Here is a 27,491-nt window from a genome sequence, read left to right as displayed (position 1 = left end):
GGGGCATTTTCACAGGAAAAGCATCACCCACATCCACATCGTGCTGAATCTAGTCGGTTTTCCCAGGGGCACTTTTGAACACTTCCATGTAAGTTGACAAGAGGGCAACCAACTGCGATGCTTGGTCCTGAGGCAGATGCACTAACTTGGAGTTGAGAATAGACTCTGCCTCATCATTCCTCACCCAGCTACAATCTGGAAACTCTCAGTCCACCTCAAACAAGCCACTCTCAACACCCTCCTCAGCAGCAGCAGCAGTGGCGGAGACAAGATGTACGGGAGCCGGAGAATCTGGTGCACGATGGTACGGCTTCAGCACGTTCACATGGCACAGTTGGTGCTTCTTCCTTCTGTCAGGGGTCTCCACCAGGTAGTCGGTGTCTCCAATACGCCGCACTACAAGGTAAGGACCACTAAACTTAGTGGCCAGCGGCTGACCCTACAGTGCCAGCAACACCAAAACCTCGTTGCCCACTTGAAACTCCCTCAGCCTGGCCTTTCGATCATACCACACCTTCATGTTATCCTGGGCCTGCTTGAGATTTTCCTGGGCCAGCTCCAGAGTCTCACTTATACAGGTCTTGAAGTCCTGCACATAATGCAGTAAGCTCTGGCTCTTTGAGAGGTTACTGCTCCATGTCTCTTGAACCAAGCTAAAGGGACCCCGAACTCGATGGGCAAACACGAGCTTGTTAGGAGAGAAACCCAAACTCTCCTGGGGAACTTCCCTCGTAGCAAACTGGAGGAATGGCACACCACGGTCCCAGTCCTCCAGACAGTACTTGCAGAGCATAATCTTGAGAGTCTGGTGGTAATGCTCCAAGGCACCTTGCATCTCCGGATGGTAGGCACTGCTCTTGATGTGTGTGATGCCAAGTTGAGCTAATGACTGCTGGAAGATGTTGGAAAGGTAATTAGATCCTCTCTCTGACAGAACCTCCTAGGGCAATCCAAACTTTGTAAAGATATCTAGCAAAACTCTAACCACTGCCTTAGCTTTGATAGAACACAGAGGTATCGCCTCAGGGTACCTCGTGGAGGGGTCCATGATAGTGAGCAGATATGAGTGACCGCTAGAAGTTGGGAGCAAGGGTCCCACCCCATCAATAATTAACCTGGAAAAAGGGGGGTCAATGGCAGGAATGGGGACAAGAGGGGCCTTAGAGACAGACTGATTCGACCTACCCACTACTTGACAGGTATGACAATGTTTGACAAACTTAATCACATCCGCTGCCATGCGGGGCCAGTAGAATTCCGCACACAGCCTCTCATTGGTCTTCCTTACACACATGTGACCTGCAGATGGAGTAAAATGGGCCAGTTGAATTAACTCCTGCCTGCATACATTAGGTACTACGATCTGATGGTAGTCCCACATCCCATCATCTACATTCACATGTGGAGGTCTCCACCGTCTCCACACCATCTCATCTTTCACATAAAAACATCCACCCTTCTCCTTCTCAAAATCTTCCACTGCACACAATTTCAACCTCTGAATCACCTGATCTCCAGACTGCGCCTCCTTTAACTTCTCAATGTTCACTTCCCCCAACGAAACAGGTGGAATATCTTCGAAAGAGCCCATAAACGTATCTGCCAAAGATATCTCATTGTCCGATTGTTTCGTGTCTTCGGATGCAGGACTAACTGTTGCCTCTGGTACAATAACGTGGGTCACACTACAAGCAACCTTCTCCTGTTGACTTCTCTCTGCACGTGACAGACCTAGTCACTGCACAAACTGCGAACACCTCAGCATCACTGGGATCAACCTGTGAGGGAACTTCAGGCACTGGCACCCCTGACAAAACTGGCGTGGTAATCTCCTCACCTCTCACCAGGTCATTGCCGAGTATTAAATCAGCATCACTCTCTGGTAAATAATCTACAACACACAATCGTGCCAATTCATCAAACAACTGACATTTAACCTCACAAGAAACTAGTGGCACAGTCTTTGCACCTGATACTCCCCTAAACAGAACAAACTCTCCTCCTGCAACATCAAAAACTTCATTATTTGGCCTTACCCACAAAGGAATTAAAGAACCAGTGTCACGAAGAATGCATACCGGATGCTCCATGCCATTCACCTTCACCGAACCAGAATACAGGTAGGGAGCATAAGAAGAAGCAGGGGCAACATTGCTCATCACCGCCTGTACTACACCTCCTGAAACAGTGGGCTCCGACACAACTGTGGCCTCCTTCTTCCCACCTTCTGGAACAACATCAACCCTAGAAGGGGGTAAAACATCACAGTTTCCCTGACTAACAACTGGGTAACCAACTGAAGGGGATAACCACGGGAGCTTCACGAGAAACAAAGCTCACTGGCTTCACAACACCTGAATTTTGCCAGCATCTATCTACAGTGTGACCTGGTCTCTTGCAATATGAGCAAGGAAATGGGCGGCGTGTAAGTTTGGGGAAATGTGAGGTGTATCAGTTTTGTGTGTGGAGTAATTCGTGGAGTTGGGCTTCTGAGGTGGTTGTTTGGGGAGCTGAGAGGGGTAACAGGTCTGAGGAACACTCCTAGGAATTTCCTTACCATTATGCAAATTCTTAAACAATAAATAATCATCTACACATACTGCAGCTTCAGCAGCATTTTTAAGTTTCTTATCAGCAGGGTAAGTTCTTAAATCCGTATCAATCTTATCAAGGAAGTTCTCGAGGATAACAAGTTCCTTAAGCTTAACATAAGATTCTGAGACATGCTCACTTTGCATCCATTGATTAAATGCATCAGTCATCTGCCTACTGAAATCTAAAAAAGTGTCACGAGGGCACTTCCTACAATTCCTAAATTTCAGTCTGTAAACTTCAGGTCTCATCTCATATGCACGCAGTATGGCTTTCTTTAATACCTCGTAATTCTGTGATTCTTGGTGGCTGAGACTGTCATAGGCCTTCAATGCTTTACCTTTGATCATTGTCTGAACCAGAGTTGACCAGCTGTCACTGGGCCGCTTGTTACCAATAGCAATCTTCTCAAATCAGTCAAAGAACTCCAGGACTAAGCACTCATCGAATGGGGGAACTAATTTAGTGGCTTCAACGGCTCTAAATTCTGAAGAAGAATGGGGAAAATTGGTTGGGGCACTTGAGCAATTCATACACATTTCATAGTTAAGCTTCATCTGCTGCAGTTTAGTATCCTCCTCCTCCTTCTCCCTCTGAAGGTGTAGGTTAAGCTGTAACATCCTATACTCATGATCATGCTTAGCCTGCTCTGCATCAATAAATTCATTCTGCTGGATGGCAGTGTCCTCAGCTAAATTATCATAGGATGCGTGAACTGATCTAGAAACTGATTCAAGGTCTGGCAAGAATCCCGGAACTTCGCATGGATTTGTGCCAAACAGTCGGTGGCAAATTAAGTTAACTAATGGGCAGGCATTACCCAAGTCACTCTGAATTTCAAGAGCTTTGGCAACCAAGATTATCTCCTGTCTCTGCAACATCCTAATCTTATCCTCTGTTGGTCCTGAGTTGATGAAGTCAGCTGCATCCTGCTGACTCACGATATGCAGAGGCGCCACAGTAACATCACTGGTTCTACCCTCCATGATGACACAACCACAATGACACAATAATAATCAAAATATCAGGATATTATAGTGCCAATTTAACGTCAATTTATATGTTATGAGATGGGAGTAGGCAACACAAGATAACTAAATCTGACTGTGTAAAACCTGAGAAAAACAAAGTGAAAAGGGAACTGAACAAATAGTTAAGTGATCAAAAACAATATAAAAAGCACTAACTCCAATCTCGCAACGCAAGTCAGACAGCAAATAAAATTAGCTGACGTCAGCAGAGGGAAAAAAACACAATGAAAAATACCTAATATAATACAAGCTAATAAATTTTACAGTATTTACATTGAGATAATGAAACACAAAAGAACGAGAAAGACAAGCAACCTGATGAAACCCTGAATAATTACATTAAGTCTGGGAAGAAATTTGCAAGACAGGAGAAATAAAATCATTCAAAAAGACATAACTAAACTGCATTCTGTAATTGCCACTAATAATAATAATGACAATAATACTTGCAATTGGATGCTGATACCAAGTGAATAGATGTTCAGAAATATATACAACACACAAAAAACAGCTTCTCCTCCCTCTCTGATCTCCAGTCCAAACACTCCATCTCTCGATGCCAATCTCATAAAAACTATATCTCCACCCAAAATTCTCCCTCTTATATATCCTTCGGTCATGTGCATGCATCAACACGCAACTAGAAGCAGACGAGAAGTATACAGAAATAGAGTTAAGCTAATTAATCTCTCCCCCATACTCCAAACATTATAAATATCGCTAATGAAAACAAATCTTTGTCGCCAATTTAGGCTCCACCGTAAGTCACTGATATAAAACAATTTTAGTCACACCCACGACGAGAGAGCAAACAGAATTAACTAAGACTTTATAAATGTGTACGCACCAAAGGGGCAACAAGATGATAGCGAGTGCATGTGCGGAGATGCTAGCATACCCAGCATCGACGCACACACACACACGAGCAGCGACACGCATGCACTATACGTACATGCATAATTAACAGAAAAATATATATATATTCTTACACACGTAACTATAATATAATATATATATATATATATATATATATATATATATATATATATATACACACACGCATTCGATACGGGTTCCGTATGCATTCCATGCCGGTTCCATACACATTCCATACAGGTTCCATATGGGTTCCATACAGGTCCCATGCAGGTTCCATACGGGTTCCATAGGCATTCACTATGGGTTCTATACACATTCCATACAGGTTCCATATGTGTTCCATGCAAGATCCGTATGTGTTCCCTACGGATTCCACATGCATTCCATACGCGTTCCATGTGGGTTCTATACGTGTTCCATATGGGCTCCACACGCATTCCATATGGGTTCCCTATGCATTCCATACGGGTTTCATACGGATTCCATACGCGTTCCTATCTATCTATTGCCAGACGCCTTAATCCCATAAGGGGTGGCCACAAAAAATCATCTTCATGTCGCCCTGTCCTTCACCATTTCATTGCCCTACTCCTAGCTCACCCCCCCCCCTCTCTCATATATCTCTCCACTCCATCCCTCCATCTCATCCTTGGCCTCCCCCTCCCTCTCCCCCCGTCCTCCTCATTCACATACACTCTCCTCATCAGTGTCTGACTCTCCATCCTCTCCTCATGTCCAAACCACCTCAGTGTGTTTCTCTTAAAGCTTGCTATCACATACACATCCACACCACAACGCTCCTTCACTTTCTCATTTGTTAGTCTGTCTCTCCATGTGACTCCACATGCTCCTCTCCAAATTATAATTCATTTCCATACAGGTTCCATATGCAATCTCTCCAACAAGGTCCAAGCTTCACTTCCATACGTTAAAGTTGATATCACAATACTGTTAGGTAGTAGCTTTTTCACTTCCACGCTCACTTCTCTGTTTCTCAAAACTGTTTTCAAGGAACCAGCAACCTTTCTTCCCTGCTGCACCCTTTCAAGCATTTCATCCTCTAAAGTTCCATCCTTACTCATCACACTACCCAAGTACTTAAACGCACTCACATACGCATTCTGTACGGGTTAAATATGCAATCCATGTGAGTTCCATACGCTTCCATATGCATTCCATACGGGTTGCGTACGGGTTTCATACAGGTTCTATATGCGTTCCATGCATATTCCACATGGGTTCCATACGCATTCCATACAGGTTCCACATGCATTCCATATGGGTTCCAAATGCATTCCATACCACTTCCATATGTATTCCATAGGGGTTCCATATACGTTCCATATGGGTTCGATACGCATTCCATACGGGTTCCACACACGTTCTATGCCCTTTCCATGCATATTCCAAATGAGTTCCATATGCATACAGGTTCCATATGCATTCATATGGGTTCCATACCACTTCCACACGCATTCCATATGGGTTCCATATGGGTTCCAAATGAGTTCCATACACGTTCCATAGCGGTTCGATACGCATTCCATACGGGTTCCATATGTTTTCCATGTGGGTTCCATAATGGTTCCATACTAGTTCCATACTCGTTCCATACTGGTTAAATAAGTGTTCCATATGCATTCCATATGGATTTCATATGGGTTCAATACACGTTCCGTTCGGGATCCATACGGGATCCATACGTGTTCCATACGGGTTCCATATGGGTTCATACAGGTTCTATATGCATTCCATACGCGTTCCATACGGGTTTCATACCAGTTCCATACACGTTCCATAGGGGTTCCATATGCATTCCATACGGGTTCCATATGCATTCCATACGGGTTCCATATGCATTCCATACGTGTTCCATGTGTCCCATATGTGTTCCATAGGGGTTCCATACTTGTTTCATACAGGTTCCATATGCATTCCATAAGCATTCCACATGGGCTCCATATGCCTTACATATAGGTTCTATATGTATTTCATATGGGTTCTATACGCATTCCATATGGGTTCCATATGTGTTCCATACCGGTTCCATATGCATTCCATACAGGTTCCATAAGAGTTCCATAAGGGTTCCATACACATTCCATACGGGTTTGATACGTGTTCCATACAGGTTCCATACTCATTCAATGTGGGTTCCATATGCATTCCATACAAGTTCCATATGCATTCTATATGGCTTCAGTACATGTTCCATACACATTCCATACGGTCTCATACACATTCCATACGGGTCCCATACACTTTCCATATGCATTCCATACAGGTCCCATACTTGTTCCATACAGGTACCATACGTGTTCCATGCACATTCCATACGGGTTCGATACAGGTTCCATATGCTTTCCATATGCGTTCATACAGGTTCCAGACGCATTCAATATGGGTTCCATATGCATTCCATGGAGGTTCCATGTGCATTCCATACAGTTTCCGGATGTGTTCCATACGCATTCCAAACGGGTTCCATACATGTTCTGTTCACTTTCCATACGCTTTCCATACGCATGCCATACATGTCCCATACGTGATCCATACAGGTTCCATATGCGTTTCATATGGGTTTCATATGGATTCCATATGGGTTTCATATGCATTCCTTATGAGATCCATATGCATTCAATATGGGTTCAATATGGGTTCCATACTTGTTCCATACACATTCCACAAAGATTTCATACAGGTTCCATACATATTCCACATGGATTCCATACGGGTTCCATACGCATTCCATGTGGGTTCCATACACATTCCATACGGGTTCCATACGCATTCCATACAGGTTCCATACGCATTCCATACGGTTCCATATGCATTTTATACAGGTTCCATTCGCATTCTATATGGGTTCTGTATGGTTTCCATACGGGTTCCATACGTGTTCCATAAGCGTTCCATACAGGTTCCATGTGCAATCTATGCGTGTTCCATACACATTCCATGTGGGTTCCATACGCATTTCATACGTATTCCATACAAAATCCATAAGCGTTCCATATGCATTCCATGCATATTCCATACAGGTTCCATATGCATTCCATATGGGTTCCATACACGTTTAATACCGGTTCCATAAGAACTCCATATGGGTTCCATACAGGTGCCATACATGTTCCATACAGGTTCCATATGGGTTCTATACGCCATCCAAACGGGTTACTTGTGCATTCCATACGGGTTCCATACGCATTCCATTCACTTTCCATATGTGTTCGATACACGTTCCATACAGTTTCCATATGTGTTCCATACGGGTTCTATATGTGTTCCATACACATTCCATTCACGTTCCATATGCATTCGATACATGTTCCATACAGTTTCCATATGTGTTCCATACAGGTACCATGTGTGTTCCATACCAGTTCCATACACATTCCATAAGGGTTCCATACATGTTCCATACAGGTTTCATATCCATTCACTACGGGTTCCAGACGCATACCATACAGGTTCCATATGCGTTTCCTACGGGTTAAATACTCATTCCATAAACATTCCATATGGGTTCCATACACGTTCCATACGCATTCCATACGGGTTCCATATGCATGTTTAGTATACAATGTTTAATATACAATGAGTGGTCAGAAGCATGTATAATATTGTATCTACAGTGATGATGAAGGGGAATATATACAATGAAGACGGACATGAAAGAAAATGACGGGTGAAGGAAATGAGGTATGACGTGAGCGTGCCGGGTGTGGTTGGTGAGAAGTAAGGTAAATGTAGGAGATGCATGATAGTGAATAAGACAGATGAATGGTAATATGAGGCAGAATCTGTAGAGAAAATCCATAGAATAATCTTTATAGAAAGTCAAGGTATGGGCAGATGAAAATAAACTATATATTTATATGCACTGAATACCGAAGTGTTGCAGAATGGAGCGAAGTCCGGGTAGCGAGAAAACTTGTGAAGATACTGGAATAAGAGCTGTCAGTCCCAGGCAGGGTAGGGGAGGCGGTGGGGAAGAATAACATCACGAGATGAAGTCGCCCAATGAGAAGCGATGTGGAGCGTGTGATAATCATAACCAAGATGTTGAGTGGAGAAGCAACGATGACGTAATGTTCACTGATAAGCTCGCCACACACCCAGGAAGAGGTGAGGTGGTGGGGGTTGCATTGCTAGGCGAGAGAGTGGAGGGAGGCTGGTTGCTGGGCAGATATGCTTGGTCAGGAAAGTCAAAGGTGGGGTGAGAGGGAGGCAGTTGGGGTTTGGTGAGGTTCCGTACGCATTTCATATGGGTTCCATATGTGTTCCATATGCATTCCATACGGGTTCCAAACGGATTCCATTCAGGTTCTATACGTGATCCACATGGGTTCCATCCGCATTCTACATGGGTTCCGTACACATTCCATATGGATTCCATATGCATTCAATATGGGTTCCATATGCGTTCCATATGCATTCCATAGAGATTCCATATGCGTTCCATACGGGTTCCATACGTGTTTCATATGCATACCATAGGGGTTCAATAAGGTTCCACATGCATTTCATACGGGTTCCAGATGCATTCCTTATGGGATCCAAAAGCATTCCGCGTGTGTTCCAAGCATGTTCCATACGGGTTCCATACCTATTTCATACATGTTCCATACGGGTTCTATACGCATTCCATACACGTTCCATATGCATTCCATACAGGTTCCATACAGGTTCCATATGTGGTCCATTTGCATTCCATACGCATTCCATATGGGTTCCATGCACATTCCATATGCATTCCATACTGGTTCCATATGCATTCCATATGTGTTCCATACAGATTCTATACATATTCCATACACATTCCAAACACGTTCCATATGGGTTCCATATGCATTCCATATATGTTCCATACAGATTCTATACGTATTCCATACACATTCCAAACACGTTCCATATGGGTTCCATATGCATTCCATATGCATTCCATATGATTTTCATATGCGTTCAATATGGGTTCCGCACGCATTCCATACAGGTTCCATAAGCGATCCATACAGGTTCCATACATATTCCATACACGTTCCATACGGATTCCATACGCATTCCTTATGCATTCCATACGCATTCCATATGGGTTCCATGTGCATTCCGTATTCATTCCATACTGGTTCCATACGCATTCCATTCACGTTCCATACAGGACCCATACACGTTTAATACAGATTCCATATGCATTCTATAGGTGTTCCATATGCGTTCCATACTCATTTCATAAGGGTTCCACATGGGTTCCAGACGTGTTGCATCAGGGTTCCATACATGTTCCATATGCATCCAATACTGGTTCCATATGCATTCCATAGGGGTTCCATTCCGGTTACATTTCCGTTCCATACAGGTACTATATGCAGTCCGTACATGTTCCATATACATTCTGAACGGGTTCCATATCTGTTCCAAATGGGTTCCATATTAGGTCAATAGTTAGTTTACACTCTCCAGAGGTGCCTAAGAGGGACGCCTCCATGCGGTGGTACCGATGTAACCGGACGGCTAAACGGTTTGGTTATATGGAGGTATTTCGGCCACAACCTATCCCCCGAGAGGAGAAGTGTGAACTGGTTTAGAAGGGAAACTAAGCATGTAATCTTGCAGCTTCTCGTTTCAGAATAGCCTGGGAGTCAAAACATTACCTGTTACGATTACGACGGCGACAACGACAACTACGACGGCCTTGTGAGGGTCTATTGTGTTATTCGTGCTTCGTTTAGTTGCGTTTCATCCGTCCCTGAGTTGAGCTTCATTCTTACCCGAGTTTGTTTATGTAAGCCGGGCTGGGATTGTCGTTAGTTGACACATGGATTTAGACCAGTTTGGTGGTGTCCTCTGCTGCAGGTATTTTGTGAATATAGTAAGATATCTGTCACACCTGAGTTAGTGTTCAGTAAATAATGTACCTGTACCTATTCGGACCTGTATGTGTATGTGTGTGTGTGTGTGTGTGTGTGTGTGTGTGTGTGTGTGTGTTTGTGTGTGTATGTGTTTGTGTTTGTGTGAGTGTTTGATTTTTTGTTTGTATTTGTGTTTTTGTGCTTCTGTTTGTTCCCTAACGGGTAAGTGTCTGATTTTGGACATATATTTGACTGTCCTTCCCGATAGTATCAGCAGTCCCACGCACCCCATGGGATCACAAATCACGGCTTCCATTGTCCATACTGAATATACGTCAGGTCTACCTAATTCATGACAGTGTCATAGTATTCGCAAGTGTGATTTTATGATCATTTCCTACCTGCCGGTCTGCTCACTTGTCTTCTAACACGTCTTTCCCTCTCCATTCGTAGTAATGACTGTCTTCTTCCTAGCTTTACCATCAATTTGAGGTACAGTACAGTCTGTATCCTAAACAGCACATTTTGTAGGGAGAATGAAATTTTCGTGTAATCTGTCAATTGCTTAAATCTCAGCTTTAAGAAAAAAAAAAAAAAACGAACAATACAAAGTAAACAGTGGTGAACTCTAAACAAAGCACTTGATCCAATAAGTGGAAAAAGTTCACGTAAATATTTAGCTGATACATACATTGTACTTTTTAGCAAAGCTTTCTAAGTGAATCAGACAGTTCACACTTCCATTATAGTTTGACATATTGAATATTCCTAACTTTACCTCTACACCTCAGTGTCGCGATTATTTTACATATTTACTCAGCTACCACCCGATTTTATTCAGGGTATTAAAGATCTTCATGTGGAAAAGAATTAGTGAAAGCTAATCTAATTTCTAGAGTAAACTATCACTCTCGTCAGCATAATGGAATCTACGGAAGACAGACTTTTATTTACTCATAATTTAGGTCAATAGTTAGCTTCCATTCGCTACAGGTGCCTAAGAGGGACGCCTCTAACCTGTGGTACAGATGTAATCTGGCAGCTAAACCTCCTGGAAATACAAACGTCCTTCAGCCACAACCTATCCCCCGAAAAGAGGAAGCGGAACAGGATGTTCATGGTCATTATGATAATAATCCTGAAGCTTGTCTTTTCAAAATAGCATGAGAGGTAAAGCAGAAAAAAAAATCAAACACAAAAACAATGAACTAGGAGGAGGGGGAGGAGGAGGACGACGACGACGAGGACGAGGAGGACGACGACGAGGACGACGAGGACGAGGCCGAGGACGACGAGGACGAGGCCGAGGACGACGAGGACGACGACGACGACGACGACGCCGGGCTTTTCGATGCTCATTCCCGTATTTGCTCGAGTCTGCTGGTGGTTTGACCTCGTGGTGGTGTGTTCTGATATTTCTGGTTTGTTTTGTTTTCCCTCTTGCTTCACTCAGATGCACTTCTTCCCTCTCTAAGTGTGTGTATATAAGCCAGGCGTGCATTGTCGTTAGGGGTTAGTGTTGGGCGACTTTAACGCCCATCACTATCAATGCGGTAGCTTGAGGATTGATGGTCGTGGGGAGCAAGTAGCCGACCTAATACTACAGTCCAACCTCTGTCTTCTGAACGATGGTAGAGCGACTCGTGTAGATGATCGTACTGGTAACTTTTCGGCCATTGACTTATCTTTGGCCTCCCCTGGTATACATCAAGATCTCTCATGGGACCCTTACGACGACTCCTTGCGAAGTGATCATTTACCCATCTGTCTTATACACGCGACATCATTTCGGACCCTCCACCTCCAAAATTTAACTATAAGAAAGCAGATTGGGGATCCTTCTCAAGGATCGCCAATTTAGATATATCTGGGGAGACCATAGATGTTAAGGTCGAAAATATAACCCAATCCATATTACACGCAGCTGAGGCTGCTAATCCCAAGACTTCTACAGTTCATGCAAAGCATAGAGCACATTGGTGGACGCCGGATTGCCGACAAGCATTAAGAAAACGCAGTAGGAGATACAGGATTTTTGATAGTCAGCCCACTGAGGAAAATTTTAGTGCATACAAACAGGCACGGGCTGAGGCAAGGAGAATAATAAGAAGGGCTAAACGTGACTCCTGGCGGTCCTTTGTGTCCACGGTGACTCGTATGACACCATTACATAAAGTCTGGTCCACTATAAGATTATTAAATAATAAACGCCCATACTTCCCTGTCACCACCTTGCAGGTGAATAACACCACCTATGACGAGCCCGTGGACGTTGCTAACATCCTCGCCAGGAGTTTTTCTCATGTAAGTAGCTCAGCCAATTATGACCCGCGTTTCCAACATCATAAACGCACGGCCGAGCTACAGATATTGGACTTTGCCACAGAAGACGTAGACTCCCCGTACAACCAAGAGTTTACGCTCGATGAACTGCTCCTTGCCCTTAAATCCTGTAAAGACAACAGCCCTGGACCAGACACCATCACGTACGGTATGATCCAGCATCTTAATCAGGACAACCTGATTAAGATGTTAGCATTGTACAATGAGATTTGGGCGTCTCGAACGTTCCCAAACTCATGGCACTTTGCGCACGTCATACCGATATCCAATGAGGCTGGTCGTCTTATGAATCACACTTCATTTCGTCCTATTGTGTTGACTTCTTGTCTATGTAAGGTCATGGAGCGTATGGTTAATAGTAGGCTTCTTTTTGTTTTAGAGTCGAAGAATTTGTTAAATGATCAACAATGTGGCTTCCGTAAATACAGAATTTCACTAGATCATTTAATGAATTTGGAGCATTGTATTGCAGAGGCATTTGCCAATAAAGAATTCATGATAGGGGTGTTCTTGGACATTCATAAAGAATATGACATGACCTGGCGACACGGTATAGTAATGAAGCTCTTTGCTTATGGTTTAAGAGGAAATTTGCCTGTTTTTATTTCAAATTTCTTAAGGGACAGAACTTTCTCTGTCAAATTGCCCCGTAACGTAACATTGGATATATTTATCCAGGAAAACGGGGTGCCATAGGGAAGTGTGCTTAGTCCTACTTTATTTAGTATTATGCTCAATGATATTCTGTCATCAGCTCCCATCCCGAGGAATCTTAAATACTCACTCTACGCTGACGATTGTGCAATATGGCACTCTTCGTGTAATGCACAATTTTGGGCTGGGCGGATTCAAGCAGCTTTTGACTCCGTCCACCAATGGGCCTTGCAGTGGGGATTTAAGTTTTCCGCACGTAAGTGTGCCGCTATAGTCTTCACTAATCGTAACGTACCTAATTTGTGCTTAACTTTGGATAATCAGGTGGTACCTTTTCAAATTTCTGTAAAAATTTTTAGGAATACATTTTGATCGAAGAATGAATTTTAAACTTCACGTTAATACTTTGCTTGCTCGTTGTGATAAACCGTTAAATGTCCTCAAGTATTTAGCGGGTACTACCTGGGGTGCTGACAGAAAATCTTTATTAATGGTGTATAAGTCCCTTACTCGATCAAAGCTAGACTATGGCACACAGGTGTATGGCTCGGCATCCGATGCCACGCTGAAAGGATTGGATGTGCTACAGAATAAATGTTTGCGAATGTGTCTTGGGCCGTCCGGTGTACCCGTGTGGCTCGTATGGAAGTGGAGGCGAATGTGCCTCCCCTCCGTATTCGCCGTGACCACCTCGCCTTGTCCGATAGTGTAAGGACATTTAGGAAAAGTAATATCGGCAATGTGGCCTGTACCCCCCTGCGTCAATACCACCACCTTCTGCGGGTGGTGCGTCGGCCACTTGCCGCTCGCCTCCACTTACTGACTCAGGAGCTTGGTGTGGACCCCAGTGACTGTGACAAGTTGGTGTTAAAAAATATAGCGCCTTGGGAGCCACCCGGCTTTACAGTGTTTGTCTCATGGCTCCCAGCACCAAAGGGCAAGGCGCCGGAGGCGGAGGTCCACCACTTGTTTCGTAACATCATTGTTCGTCACTTGGGGTCCCACCACTTGTACACCGACGGCTCCAAGTCGAGTGAATGTGTGGGTGCAAGTGTGTGGTCGAATGAATGTGGCCTCAGGTATCGGTTGCCGACTCATACATCTGTGTTTACTTCAGAACTTTTTGCTATTGACAAAGCCATAGACTATGCTCTCAATTCTAGGCATGACTCATTTGTCATATTTTCAGATTCAAAATCAGCCCATCAGGCAATTGCATCTTGTACTACGGACTCTCACGAGATCCAAGGCCGCATTGTTAATAAGTTGCATTCATGCAACAAGTCATTCACGCTGATCTGGGTGCCTGGTCATTGTCGTATCTACGGTAATGAGCAGGCTGACTTACTTGCAAAGTCGGCTGTAGAGCTCGAGGAGACTTGGGACGTTCCTCGTGATCTACGGTCGAGTCTCTCTCTCGGAAAGAAATCAAAAAATCTTCTGTGGCAAGGTCAGTGGACCAGACTAAATATTCCAACCTGTAAGGCGTACCTGGGCGACTGGGACACTGCCAACTGCCCCAGTCGCCTGGAAGAAAAAGTGTTGGCACGATTACGTCTTAATGCCACCGTTTTAACACATATGAAACCTTATATGGAAAGACGCTTCCCACCGCACTGTGACATCTGTGATGCGGTGTTATCTATGAGTCATATCATCCTGCGCTGTCGGCGATTTATTCGTGAACGTGCTTCACTTATAAATTACTGCGTGCAGCAGACGTCCCCTTCACCCTTTCCACCATCCTGGGTGATGGGGACATTGTTATGACTGATAAATTGATGGCTTTCTTGAGAGAGACCAGACTGATCAGAGTGATGTGACCTTTTTACTGCGTGGTTATGGTTTTTATCAACGGTAAATATGTATATATTGTAATATTAATTAGGGTTGACAGTTGACATATTTGAAATAGTTCCTCCTCCCACTGATCTATTTCTAATATAGATGTCCCTTACATTAAACCCTGTTCCTCGACTAACAGTCACCAGCTGATGAGTGCAAGTGTGCAATATAGAAAGGTATTGGGCACTTGCAGTCGATGGTGGTCTGCTGGCCGAGGTTCTTCACTTTTTGTACAAATTATGTAAATAAATTATACCATCTTGCTTAAGTTATTCTAATTAGGGCTGACAGCTGACGTATATGGAAATGTTCCTGACTCGTTTGGTTCCTTTTCATATATTGATGTCTCCTATATTAGGTTGTGCCTCGACTGACAGTCACCAGGTGATGAGTGCAGGTATGTAATGTAGAAAGGCATTACATATCTGCAGTCGATGGTGATCTCTTGGTCGAGGCTTTTTTACCATTAGTGTAGGTCTAGTTATTTGTCTCTTAGGATTTAGTATAGGTTAGCGATTTGTCTGTTAGGTGATTAGTTTTAGGGTATTTACATTATGCATTTTAGTTTATAACTAATATAAGGTTAAAAAAAATAAAAAAATAAAAAAAAATATTATAAATAAAATTTCAAAAAAATAATAAAATAAAAATTATTATATATATATATATGTACGTGTGCATGAAAGTGTGTATGTTCATATGCATGGATGTGTGTATGTATGTATGTATATATATATAAATGTTCATATATATATATGTATATATGTGTAAATGTATATACATGTATATATTTTGCCTTAATGACCAGGGGCTCCGGCCTCAATGATCGATAGGCAAAAAAAAAAAAAAGTCGTTAGGTGGGGACTTTGATGCATGGTCGTGAAGAGGGTAGAAGTGTTTTTCTCTGCGCTCTTCTCTAGTTTTCAGGGCTGTCTCACCGGCATTTGCTTTTTTTTCACCCTTCTGGTGACGCTTAGGATTAGCTAGTACTAATTTTCCTCCCTACCCTTGCTAGACATATAGTAAGTGTCTTTATCTATTTACTAAGATTACCTTTGCTTACTCGCCCACGGAGGGTCCCCCCCACTGATCGCTCTGGGGTGTGAAGTAACACGGTCGGGCCTCCCTGGAGTGGTTTGAGAGGGCAATCTTAGCCATAGGTGTGTTGTCCTGGTTTTTTTGTCCCTTGTTTATTTTTTCTCTTTCTTCCCACTTCCCCCTTTAGGGGGAAGTGGTCACTATGGCGGACGCCACTGCTGCCTCCCCCCCCGAAGGGGGGGGAGGTAGTCCTGACCGACCACCGTCTGTCTCACGGATGGACTACCTCCAAACTGAACGGACCCGGACACGCCCTCTGCTAGACATTGACGTAAAAAATGCGAGTTTTGTTTTGCTGCACGCGGTTGGTTCTACTCCCCTGTCCAGCCTCAATCCCTTCATTATCAAGGAGGTGATTGATGGATGTGCAGGAGAGGTAGAGCAGGTCAAAAAACTTGCTAGCGGAGATCTCCTAGTAAAGACTGCAAACTCGTCCCAGGTTAAGGATTTGATGAAGATGAGCAAATTCCATTCCTATGATGTTGTGCTGACGATCCCTCACTCCATGAATTCCTGCAAGGGACCTCATGGTCATGGAAGAGGACGACATCATACGTGAACTTGCTCATGAAGATGTAATTGAAGCCCGTTTCATCACGAGATTTTCCGAGGGCAGGAGGACGAAAACGGCAACGGTTATATTGACTTTCGGTAAAGTGACTCTCCCAACCCATATCAAAGTGGGGTATGAAATTGTTAACGTCAGGACATACATCCCTAACCTAGTTCGTTGTTTACGATGTCAGTTATATGGACACCATGAAAAGTCTTGTCGGGCTTCCCAATCAGTTTGTGGCAAATGCGCAACGCAAGGTCATGATGCTGACCATTGTACATCAGAGGGTGTCAGCTGCTTTCACTGCAAGGGTGCTCACTTCACTTCCTCTAGGGATTGTCCCAGGTGGAAGGAGGAGAAAGAGGTCTGCGCGGTGAAGGCGACTGAGGGCATCTCCTCCTACGAAGCAAGGAAAAAGGTGAAGGAGTTGCATGCAACTCCCACACCGAATAGGTCCTATGCTTCGGCAGTGATGTCCCGCCCTGTAATGTGCACTGTGGAGATGCAGACTGATCTCGTGCTTGTTAATCAAGTCACTCACTCTACCTCCACCTCCACCTCTAAACCTCCTGTACGATCTAACTCTCTAACTGACCTCCCTAAAACTTCACCATACTCACAGGCCGCTGCTGCTTCTGAGTCAGTCAAGCGTAAATCGAATCCTGACAAGACTGTAAAACTACAGACGTGTTAATCAGATAACCAAAACAAACACTTACCCTCTCCCTCGTGTGGAAGATTGCATGGACAAGATCAGAAAGGCTAGGTACATAAGTAAGTTTGATTTGTTAAAGGGATACTGGCAAGTACCTATGACTGAACGTGCTAGGGAGATCTCATGTTTTGTAACATTAGGAAAGACTTTTGCATGTTCTGTAATGCCATATACAGATTGTTTTAGATTAATAAGAAATTTCCTTTGTAAATTTCTTTTTACTTTGTGGGGAGGTGTTACATAGCCTATGATTTCATCATCCTTTGTGTAATTTTAATGCGCAGTATGCTGCATGTTTGATCACGAGCGTGTTCTGCCTCAGTCCCCCCCTTCTACGGTTAGAGTAGAGTAAGTCGTCCTTTCAGTTGTTCAGAGCAGGATTTTCAGCTCTTTGTCCCCATGGCTTCATTTGCGCGTCCTTCTTACAAGTTGTATCAAGCTCTGCTGGCCCCTATATAATGAGCTCAGTCTCTGCATCATTGCCACTTAGATCTGCTCCTCATTTTGTTCACATCTCTGTCCTCCCCTGTACAGTTATTATTATTGTGAGTTTCTCAGGAAGTCTCCAACCATCTAGCAGCTGTGTAATTTGAGTATAAGTGTTATTGCATTTTGTTCTTGTACTGTATAGCATAAGTTTAATTTGTAGGTCTACTGAAGTTTTTGTAATTCATGTAGGGATCTTTATGTCCATCATTTTAAATAATATTTTGTATCTGTAATAATTTATCTTGCAGTAACTGAGCATTGCCCGGTGTATTTTCATTTTATCAGGGCTGACTTAGATAAATTTACTCTTGCTAATTTCGTGTTAATAGAGGCTATTGCAGTTAACCATATATTTAACCTGTTTTTTGCCATTACATTATCCTTATGAGTCCTGAATGTTTTGTTGTTAGTTTGAGCATTAAACTTTAACTTGTAATTTTACCTAACTCTTGTTTTGAACCTGGAACTTTACGGGACAGTAGTGTCTCTTAGTATTCTCACTTAAAGTGTACATTCTCTTTCTCTGTTCCGTAACAATATATATGTATATATATATATATATATATATATATATATATATATATATATATATATATATATATATATATATATATAATAATAATTTTTTAAATATTTTTTTCTGTAATTTTATTTTCATCATTTTTTTATATACTTTTTATTTTTTGACCTTACATTATTCATAAACATAAATACCTAATCTGAAGACATTAAAACTAATCACCTGACAGACAAATCGCTAACCTATACTAAATCCTACAGAGAGAAATAGCTAAACCTGCACTAATTGGAAAAATACCTCGGCTAACAGAACACCATCGACTGCAGATATGTATTGCCTTTCTACATTACATACCTGCACTCATTACCTGATGACTGTCAGTCGAGGCACAACCTAATATAAGGGACATCAGTATATGAAAGAGAACCAGAAGAGTCGTGAACATTTCCATATACGTCAGCTGTCGGCCCTAATTAGGACAACTTAATCAAGATGGTATAATATATTTACCTAATATGTACAAAAAGTGAAGAACCTCGCCCAACAGATCATCATCGACTACAAGTGCGCAATACCTTTCTATATTGCACACTTGCACTCATCAACTGGTTTCTGTCAGGCGAGGAACGGGGTTTAATGTAGGGGACATCAATATTAGAAATAGATCAGTGGGAGGAGCAACTATTTTAAATGTCAACTGTCAACCCTATTTAAAAGTACAATATTTACATATTTACAATCGATAAAAGCCATAACCATATAGTAAAAAAAGTCACATCACTCTGATCAGTTTGGTCTTTCTCAAGAAAGCCATCAATTTATCAGTCATAACAATGTCTCCATCACCCAGGATTGTGGAAAGGGTGAAGGGGACGTCTGCTGCGCTGCAGTAATATATAGGTGAAGCGCGTTCACGAATAAATCGCCGACAGCACAGGATGATATTACTGATAGATAACACCGCATCACACATGTCACAGTGCGGTGGGAATCGTTTTTCCATATAAGGTTTCATGTGGGTAAGCATGGTGGCAGTAAGCCGTAGACGAGTCAACACTTTTTCTTCCAGGTGACTTGGACGGTTGGCAGTGTCCCAGTTGCCCAGGTACGGCTTACACGTTCCAATATTTAGTCTGGTCCACTGACCTTGCCACAGAAGATTTATTGATTTCTTTCTGAGAGAGAGACTCGACCGTAGATCACGAGAAACGTCCCAAGTCTCCTAGAGCTCTACAGCTGACTTTGCAAGTAAGTCAGCCTGCTCATTGCCGTAGATACGACAATGATCAGGCACCCAGATCAGCGTGAATGACTTGTTGCATGAATGCAACTTATTAACGATGCGGCCCTGGATCTGGTGAGAGTCCGTAGTACAAGATGCAATTGCCTGAAGGGCTGATTTTGAATCTGAAAATGTCACAGTCACTGAGGTCCACACCAAGCTCCTAAGTCAGTAAGTGGAGGCGAACGGCAGGTGGCTGACATCCCCCCCCCCAAAGAAGGTGGTGGTATTGACGCAGGGGGGTACAGGCCACATTGCCGATATTACTTTTCCTCGATGATCTGAGGCCATAGGACCAAGCCAGGTGGTCATGGCGAATACGGAGGGGAGGCACATTCACCTCCACTTACATACGAGCTACATGGGTACACCGGACAGCTTCAAGACACATTCGCAAACATTTATTCTGCAACACATCCTATCCTTTCAGCATGGCATCGGATGCAGAGCCATACACCTGTGCGCGATAGTCTAGCTTTGATCGAATAAGGGACTTATAAACGATTAATAAAGATTTCTGTCGGGACCCCAGGTAGTACCTTCTAGATACTTCAGGACATTTACAGTTTTATCACAATGAGCAAACAAATTATTAACATGAATTTTGAAGTTCAACTGACGATCAAAATGAATTCCCAAAAACTTTACAAAATTTTAAAAAGGTACCACCTGGGTATCCAAAGTTAAACACAAATTAGGTACGTTACGATTAGTGAATACTACAGTGGCACACTTAGGGTCGAAAACTTAAATCCCCACTGCAAGGCCCTGTGGTGGACGGAGTCAAGGGCTGCTTGAATCCACCCAGCCGAAAACTGTGCATTATGGGAAAAGTGCCATATTGCACAATCATCAGTGTAGAGCAAGTATTTAAGATTCCTTGGGATGGGAGCTGATGACAGAATATCATTGATCATAATACTAAATAAAGTAGGACTAAGCACACTTCCCTGTGGCACCCCTTTTTCCTGGATAAATATATCCGACGTTATGTTACGGAGCAATTTAACAGAGAAAGTTCTGTCCCTTAAGAAATTTGAAATAAAAATAGGCAAATTTCCTCTTAAACCATAAGCATAGAGCTTCATTAGTATACCGTGTCGTCATGTCATGTCATAGGCTTTATGGATGTCCAAGAACACCCCTATCATGAATTCTTTATTGGCAAATGCCTCTGCAATACAATGCTCCAAATTCATTAAATGATCGAGTGAACTTCTGTATTTACGGAAGCCACATTTTTGATCATTTAATAAATTCTTTGACTCTAAAACAAAAAGAAGCCTATTGTTTACCATACGTTCCATGACCTTACACAGACAAGAAGTCAACACAATAGGACGAAATGAAGTGGGATTCATAAGACGACCAGCCTCTTTGGGTATCGGTATGACGTGCGCAAAGTGCCATGAATTTGGGAACGTTCGAGACGCCCAAATCTCATTGTACAATGGTAACATCTTAGTCAGGTTGTCCTGATTAAGATGCTGGATCATACTGCAGGTGATGGTGTCTGGTCCAGGACTGGTGTCTTTACAGGATTTAAGGGTAAGGAGCAGTTCATCGAGCGTAAACTCTTGGTTGTACGGTGAGTCTACGTCTTCTGTGGCAAAGTCTAATATCTGTAGCTCAGCCGTGCTTTTATGATGTTTAAAACGCGGGTCATAATTGGCTGAGCTACTTACATGAGAAAAACTCCTGGCGAGGATGTTAGCAACGTCCACGGGCTCGGCATAGGTGGTGTTAATCACCTGCAAGGTGGTCACAGGGAAGTATGGGCCTTTATTATTTAATAATCTTATAGTGGACCAGACTTTATGTAATGGTGTTGTATGAGTCACCGTGGACACAAAGGACCGCCAGGAGTCACGTTTAGCCCTTATTATTCCCCTTGCCTCAGTCCGTGCCTGTTTGTATGCAATAAAATTTTCCTCAGTGGGCTGACTGTCAAAAATCCTGTATCTCCTATTGCGTTTTCTTAATGCTTGTCGGCAATCCGGCGTCCACCAATGTGCTCTATGCTTCGCATCATCTGTAGAAGTCTTGGGAATAACAGCCTCAGATGCGTGTAATATGGAAGTAGTTATATTTTCGACCTTAACATCTATGGTCTCCCCAGATATATCTAAATTGGCGATCCGTGAGAAGAATCCCCAGTCTGCTTTCTTATAGTTAAATTTTGGAGGTGGAGGGTCCGAAATGATGTCGTGTGTATAAGAAAGACAGTTGGGTAAATGATCACTTCCCAAGGAGTCGTCGTAAGGGTCCCATGAGAAATCTTGATGTATACCAGGGGAGGCCAAAGATAAGTCAATGACCGAAAAGTTACCAGTACGATCATCTACACGAATCGATCCACCATCGTTCAGAAGACAGAGGTTGGACTGTAGTATTAGGTCGGCTACTTGCTCCCCACGGCCATCAATCCTCAAGCTACCCCATTGATAGTGATGGGCGTTAAAATCGCCCAACACTAACTTATTTCCAGGCAGATGTTCAAATAGTGAATTTAAAGCATCAGTATCAATGTGGCCATGTGGAGGACAGTACAAAGAGCAAATAGACAGATACATGTTAATAAATTTTACTCTGCACGCGACAGCTTCCAGAGTAGAATTTAAAATCACTTCCGTTTGTGGGTGTGATTTGTTTGTGTAAATGGCAACTTCGTGACCTTCATATCTTCTGTATGAGTGGTAGTGTTTGAACTGTGGAGGATCAGGATGATCCTCCTGGCGCGTCTCCTGTAAACAAATAACGTCTGGCCTGTGTATACAAGGCAAGATTGCTATATCTTGTAACTTATTCCCAATACCTCTACAACTCCACTGTAATACAGTGAAAGCGACGGTTTAAGATTTACGTTGGGGGCCAGTGTGCTTCGTCTTTTTTTTATCGCCCGCCAGTAGGCGAGCGACTACCGCGGGACCTATCCCAGTGGTTGTTCACGGAAACCTCCATATTATCGTTAATTATGAGGTTCCCTGACTCCCCTGAGGAAGAGCTAACCTTCCTCTCCCTCACTGGAGTGGGAACTGGAAGAACGTGAGGACGAGACTGTTTTGTGAAGGTGGTCATGTTACTTTTACTAGACTTGTCGGGTTTCGCTTTAGGCTGTACTGATGGAGAGGCAGCAGCAGCCTCAGAATAGGTTGAAACCTTAGGGATGTCAGTGAGAGAGTTGGAGCGGACAGGAGGTCGAGATGGAGATGTACTGTGAGTGGCAGGAGGGAGAAGGACAGGGTCAGTCTGCATCTCGACAGAGCACATCGCAGGATGGGACATTACCGCCGAAGCATAGGACCTATTCGGCATGGGAGTTGCATGCAACTCCTTCACCTTTTTCCTAGCTTCGTAGTAGGAAATGCCCTCCATTTCCTTCACTGTGCAGACCTCCTTCTCCTCCTTCCACTTGGGACAATCCCTAGAGGAAGTGGAGTGAGCGCCCTTGCAGTGGAAGCAACAGACCGTCTCAGATGTGCAATGTTCCGCATCATGACGTTGGCCTGAGGACAAGTGAGCAGACCAGCAGGTAGGAAATGATCATAAAATCACACTTGCGAATACTATGATACTGAGTTATGAATTAGGCAGACCTGACATATTCAGTATGGACAATGGATGTGGTGATTTGTGATTCCATGGGGTGCGTGGGACTGCTGAGACTATCGGGAAGGACAGTCAAATATATGTCCTAAATCAGACAGTTACCCGTTAGGGAACAAACAGAAGCACAAAAACACAAATACAAACAAAAATTCAAACACTCACACAAACACAAACACAAATACACACACACACACACACACACACACACACACATACACACACACACACACACACACACACACACACACACACATACAGATCCGAATAGGTACAGGTACATTATTTACTGAACACTAACTCAGGTGTGACAGATATCTTACTATATTCACAAAATACCTGCAGCGGAGGACACCACCAAACCGGTCTAAATCCATGTGTCAACTAACGACAATCCCAGCCCGGCTTACATAAGCAAACTCGGGTAAGAATGAAGCTCAACTCAGGGACGGATGAAACGCAACTAAATGAAGCACGAATAACACAATAGACCCTCACAAGGTCGTCGTAGTTGTCGTTGTCGCCGTCGTCATCGTAACGGGTAATGTTTTGACTCCCAGGCTATTCTGAAACGAGAAGCTGCAAAATTACATGCTTAGTTTCCCTTCCAAACCAGTTCACACTTATCCTCTCGGGGGATAGGATGTGGCCGAAGGACCTCCATATGACCAAACCGTTTAGCCGTCCGGTTACATCGGTACCACCGCATGGAGGCGTCCCTCTTAGGCACCTCTGGAGAGTGTAAACTAACTATTGACCAAATGTATACGTAAATAAAATGTTAGCTTCTGTAGATTCCATTGAGCTGAAGGTTCATGGAGCAGAACACACCAAGAAACCTTCTAAATGCAGCTGTTACCTAACGACTTTGTTTTGTTTGTTTGTTTTTGGCTTAATGGCCATCACCCTCTATTCGGGGTATTAGGCCAGCCGAGTTTTATAATGAAAGTACTGGTCACTCTCTCACCGCGCAGACCGCCGATCTAGGGAGCCAGCCGAGGTGGGAGCATGTGATAAAATGCTCTAAGATCGGCTAGACGCACCTCCTCCCCCCCTGACAATCAGCACAGGTCTTATGTTCTCATCCCTATCGTCAGCCCTGAGCAGATCGTAGAGGGTGGTATATGTTTTTGCTCCGAGCTGGTACGATCGGGTGTGAGCGCTGAGAGCCAGAAGGTGTCTATAGGAGGCTACGTCTAGCCGATCCTTAAGGTCGATAATAGGAGGGCGAGATGGGGTGCCCTCCTCTGTCTGAGGAGTAGTGGACTCCCCGACTTCCTCCTCAGCCGAGGAGCTGGTCGACGCTTCCTCGGCCATGGAGGCGGTGGCAGACGAGTCCCGCTCCTCCTCAGACACTGCTGGCTGCTGGTCTACTTCCGCCGTGGTCGTAACCGTATCGTTAGCCGGGGCTGGGGCCGGGTCGTCAACTTGAGAGGTCGTCCTTCGGTTGAGGGGGGCCTCCAGCCTAAGCCTCTTCCTCGGAGTCTGGCGAGGAATAGCTGGACGAGGCTTACGAGCCTGGCGCTCCCGTTGGCGAGGGACTGTATGTACATCACGGACGAAGCACTCAGGGATGATAAGGTTGGGAAGCCCATTCTCCATGAAGATCTTAGGAAGAACACGCAAAGCCTCCTTATCACCCCCACAAAAAGCCTTTGCCGTCGCGATGCACATCTCGACGATGGTGCTTACCTCCCCTGAGCACCCCTGATCCCTGGGCTAGTGCCGCCAAACCGTGGGACGCCGCCGTGCACAGGCAGAGCCCTGCACGGCAGCCCCTCCCGGTCCGGTGACGTCCCTAGCCTCAGGATCCTTGGGCGTTCCGAAGAGGACAAACTCCACCGTCTCGCCATCGCCTAGGGAGCGCTGGAGATGCCGTGGACTTGGTTTAGCAATCGCCTGACGGTGCACGAAAATATCAACACCAGCATCGTGGCGTTTGATAAAACCGTACCCCGCCCGAATGTTAAACCAAACCACAGCACCTCTGATCTTCATCTGGGTCGTAGAAGGCCGAGGCCTGCTGTCTGCCCCCCTCAACGGGTCGTGAGCAACAGCAGGAGAGGTTGCAGCAGGAATGGGATCTGGCCGTCCACACACTTCGTCGCTCTCTCCTCCACCTAACGACAAAGCAAGCCTGGCTTATATACACACACTTAGAGAGGCAAGAAGTGCAACTGAGTGAAGCAAGAGGGAAAACAAAATAAACCAGAAATATCAGAACACACCACCACGAGGTCAAACCACCAGCAGACTCGAGCAAATACGGGAATGAGCCTCGAAAAGCCTGTCGTTGTCGTCGTCGTCGCCGCCGCCGTCGCCGTCGCCGCCGCCGCCGTCACCTCCGCCGCCGCCGTCACCGCCGCCACCGCCGCCGTCGCCGCCGCCGCCGCCGTCCTCCTCCTCCTCCTCCTCCTCCTCCTAGTTTATTGTTTTTGTTTTTGATGTGTTTTTTTTTTTTCTGCTTAACCTCTTTTGCTATTTTGAAAAGAGAAGCTTCAGGATTATTATCATAATGACCATCAACATCCTCTTCCGCTTCCTCTTTTCGGGGGATAGGTTGTGGCTGAAGGACGTTTGTATTACCAGGCCGTTTAGCTGCCATATTACATCTGTACCACAGGTTAGAGGCGTCCCTCTTAGGCACCTGTAGCGAATGGAAGCTAACTATTGACCTAAATTATGAGTAAATAAAAGTCTCTCTTCCGTAGATTCCATTATGCTGACGAGAGTGATAGTTTACTCTAGAAATTAGATTAGCTTTCACTAATTCTTTTCCACATGAAGATCTTTAATACCCTGAATAAAATCGGGTGGTAGCTGAGTAAATATGTAAAATAATCGCGACACTGAGGTGTAGAGGTAAAGTTAGGAATATTCAATATGTCAAACTATAATGGAAGTGTGAACTGTCTGATTCACTTAGAAAGCTTTGCTAAAAAGTACAATGTATGTATCAGCTAAATATTTACGTGAACTTTTTCCACTTATCGGATCAAGTGCATTGTTTAGAGTTAACCACTGTTTACTTTGTATTATTCGTTTTTTTTTTTTTTTTTCTTGAAGCTGAGATTTAAGGAATTGACAGATTACACGAAAATTTCATTCTCCCTACAAAATGTGCTGTTTAGGATACAGACTGTACTGTACCTCAAATTGATGGTAAAGCTAGGAAGAAGACAGTCATTACTACGAATGGAGAGGGAAAGAAGTGTTAGAGGACAAGTGAGCAGACCGGCAGGTAGGAAATGATCATAAAATCACACTTGCGAATACTATGATACTGAGTCATGAATTAGGCAGACCTGACGTATATTCAGTATGGACAATGGAAGTGGTGATTTGTGATTCCATGGGGTGCGTGGGACTGCTGAGACTATCGGGAAGGACAGTCAAATATAAGTCCAAAATCAGACACTTACCCGTTAGGGAACAAACAGAAGCACAAAAACACAAATACAAACAAAAAATCAAACACTCACACAAACACAAACACAAATACACACACACACACACACATACACACACACACATACACATACACATACACATACACATACACACACAAACACACACACACACACATACAGATCCGAATAGGTACAAGTACATTATTTACTGAACACTAACTCAGTGGTGACAGATATCTTACTATATTCACAAAATTCCTGCAGCTGAGGACACCACCAAACCGGTCTAAATCCATGTGTCAACTAACGACAATCCCAGCCCGGCTTACATAAGCAAACTCGGGTAAGAATGAAGCTCAACTCAGGGACGGATGAAACGCAACTAAACGAAGCACGAATAACACAACAGACCATCACAAGGTCGTCGTAGTTGTCGTTGTCGCCGTCGTCATCGTAACGGGTAATGTTTTGACTCCCAGGCTATTCTGAAACGAGAAGCTGCAAGATTACATGCTTAGTTTCCCTTCCAAACCAGTTCACACTTCTCCTCTCGGGGGAAAGGATGTGGCCGAAGGACCTCCATATGAACAAACTGTTTAGCCGTCCGGTTACATCGGTA

The 27,491-nt window shown here is 43.9% G+C and overlaps 1 protein-coding gene and 1 pseudogene across 1 annotated transcript; both read right to left on the bottom strand.

Annotated features, from left to right (window-relative positions):
• Positions 1-439: 439 nt before the first annotated feature.
• On the bottom strand, positions 440-835 carry LOC145411904 (uncharacterized). Its single transcript, XM_080281875.1, has one exon. The coding sequence runs from the start codon at positions 833-835 to the stop codon at positions 440-442; it is 396 nt and encodes a 131-aa protein (XP_080138001.1).
• Positions 836-25,181: 24,346 nt separating this feature from the next.
• On the bottom strand, positions 25,182-25,460 carry LOC145411903 (Y-box-binding protein 1 pseudogene; annotated as a pseudogene).
• Between the last annotated feature and the right edge of the window lie 2,031 nt (positions 25,461-27,491).

Source organism: Coenobita brevimanus, chromosome 91 (genome assembly GCF_032717465.1).
Source record: "Coenobita brevimanus isolate Jiangsu-jjx chromosome 91, ASM3271746v2, whole genome shotgun sequence".
Classification (NCBI taxonomy): Eukaryota; Metazoa; Arthropoda; class Malacostraca; order Decapoda; family Coenobitidae; genus Coenobita; species Coenobita brevimanus.
Note: the sequence above shows the minus strand (reverse complement) of the source record. Positions and strands in the feature narration are given on the sequence as shown.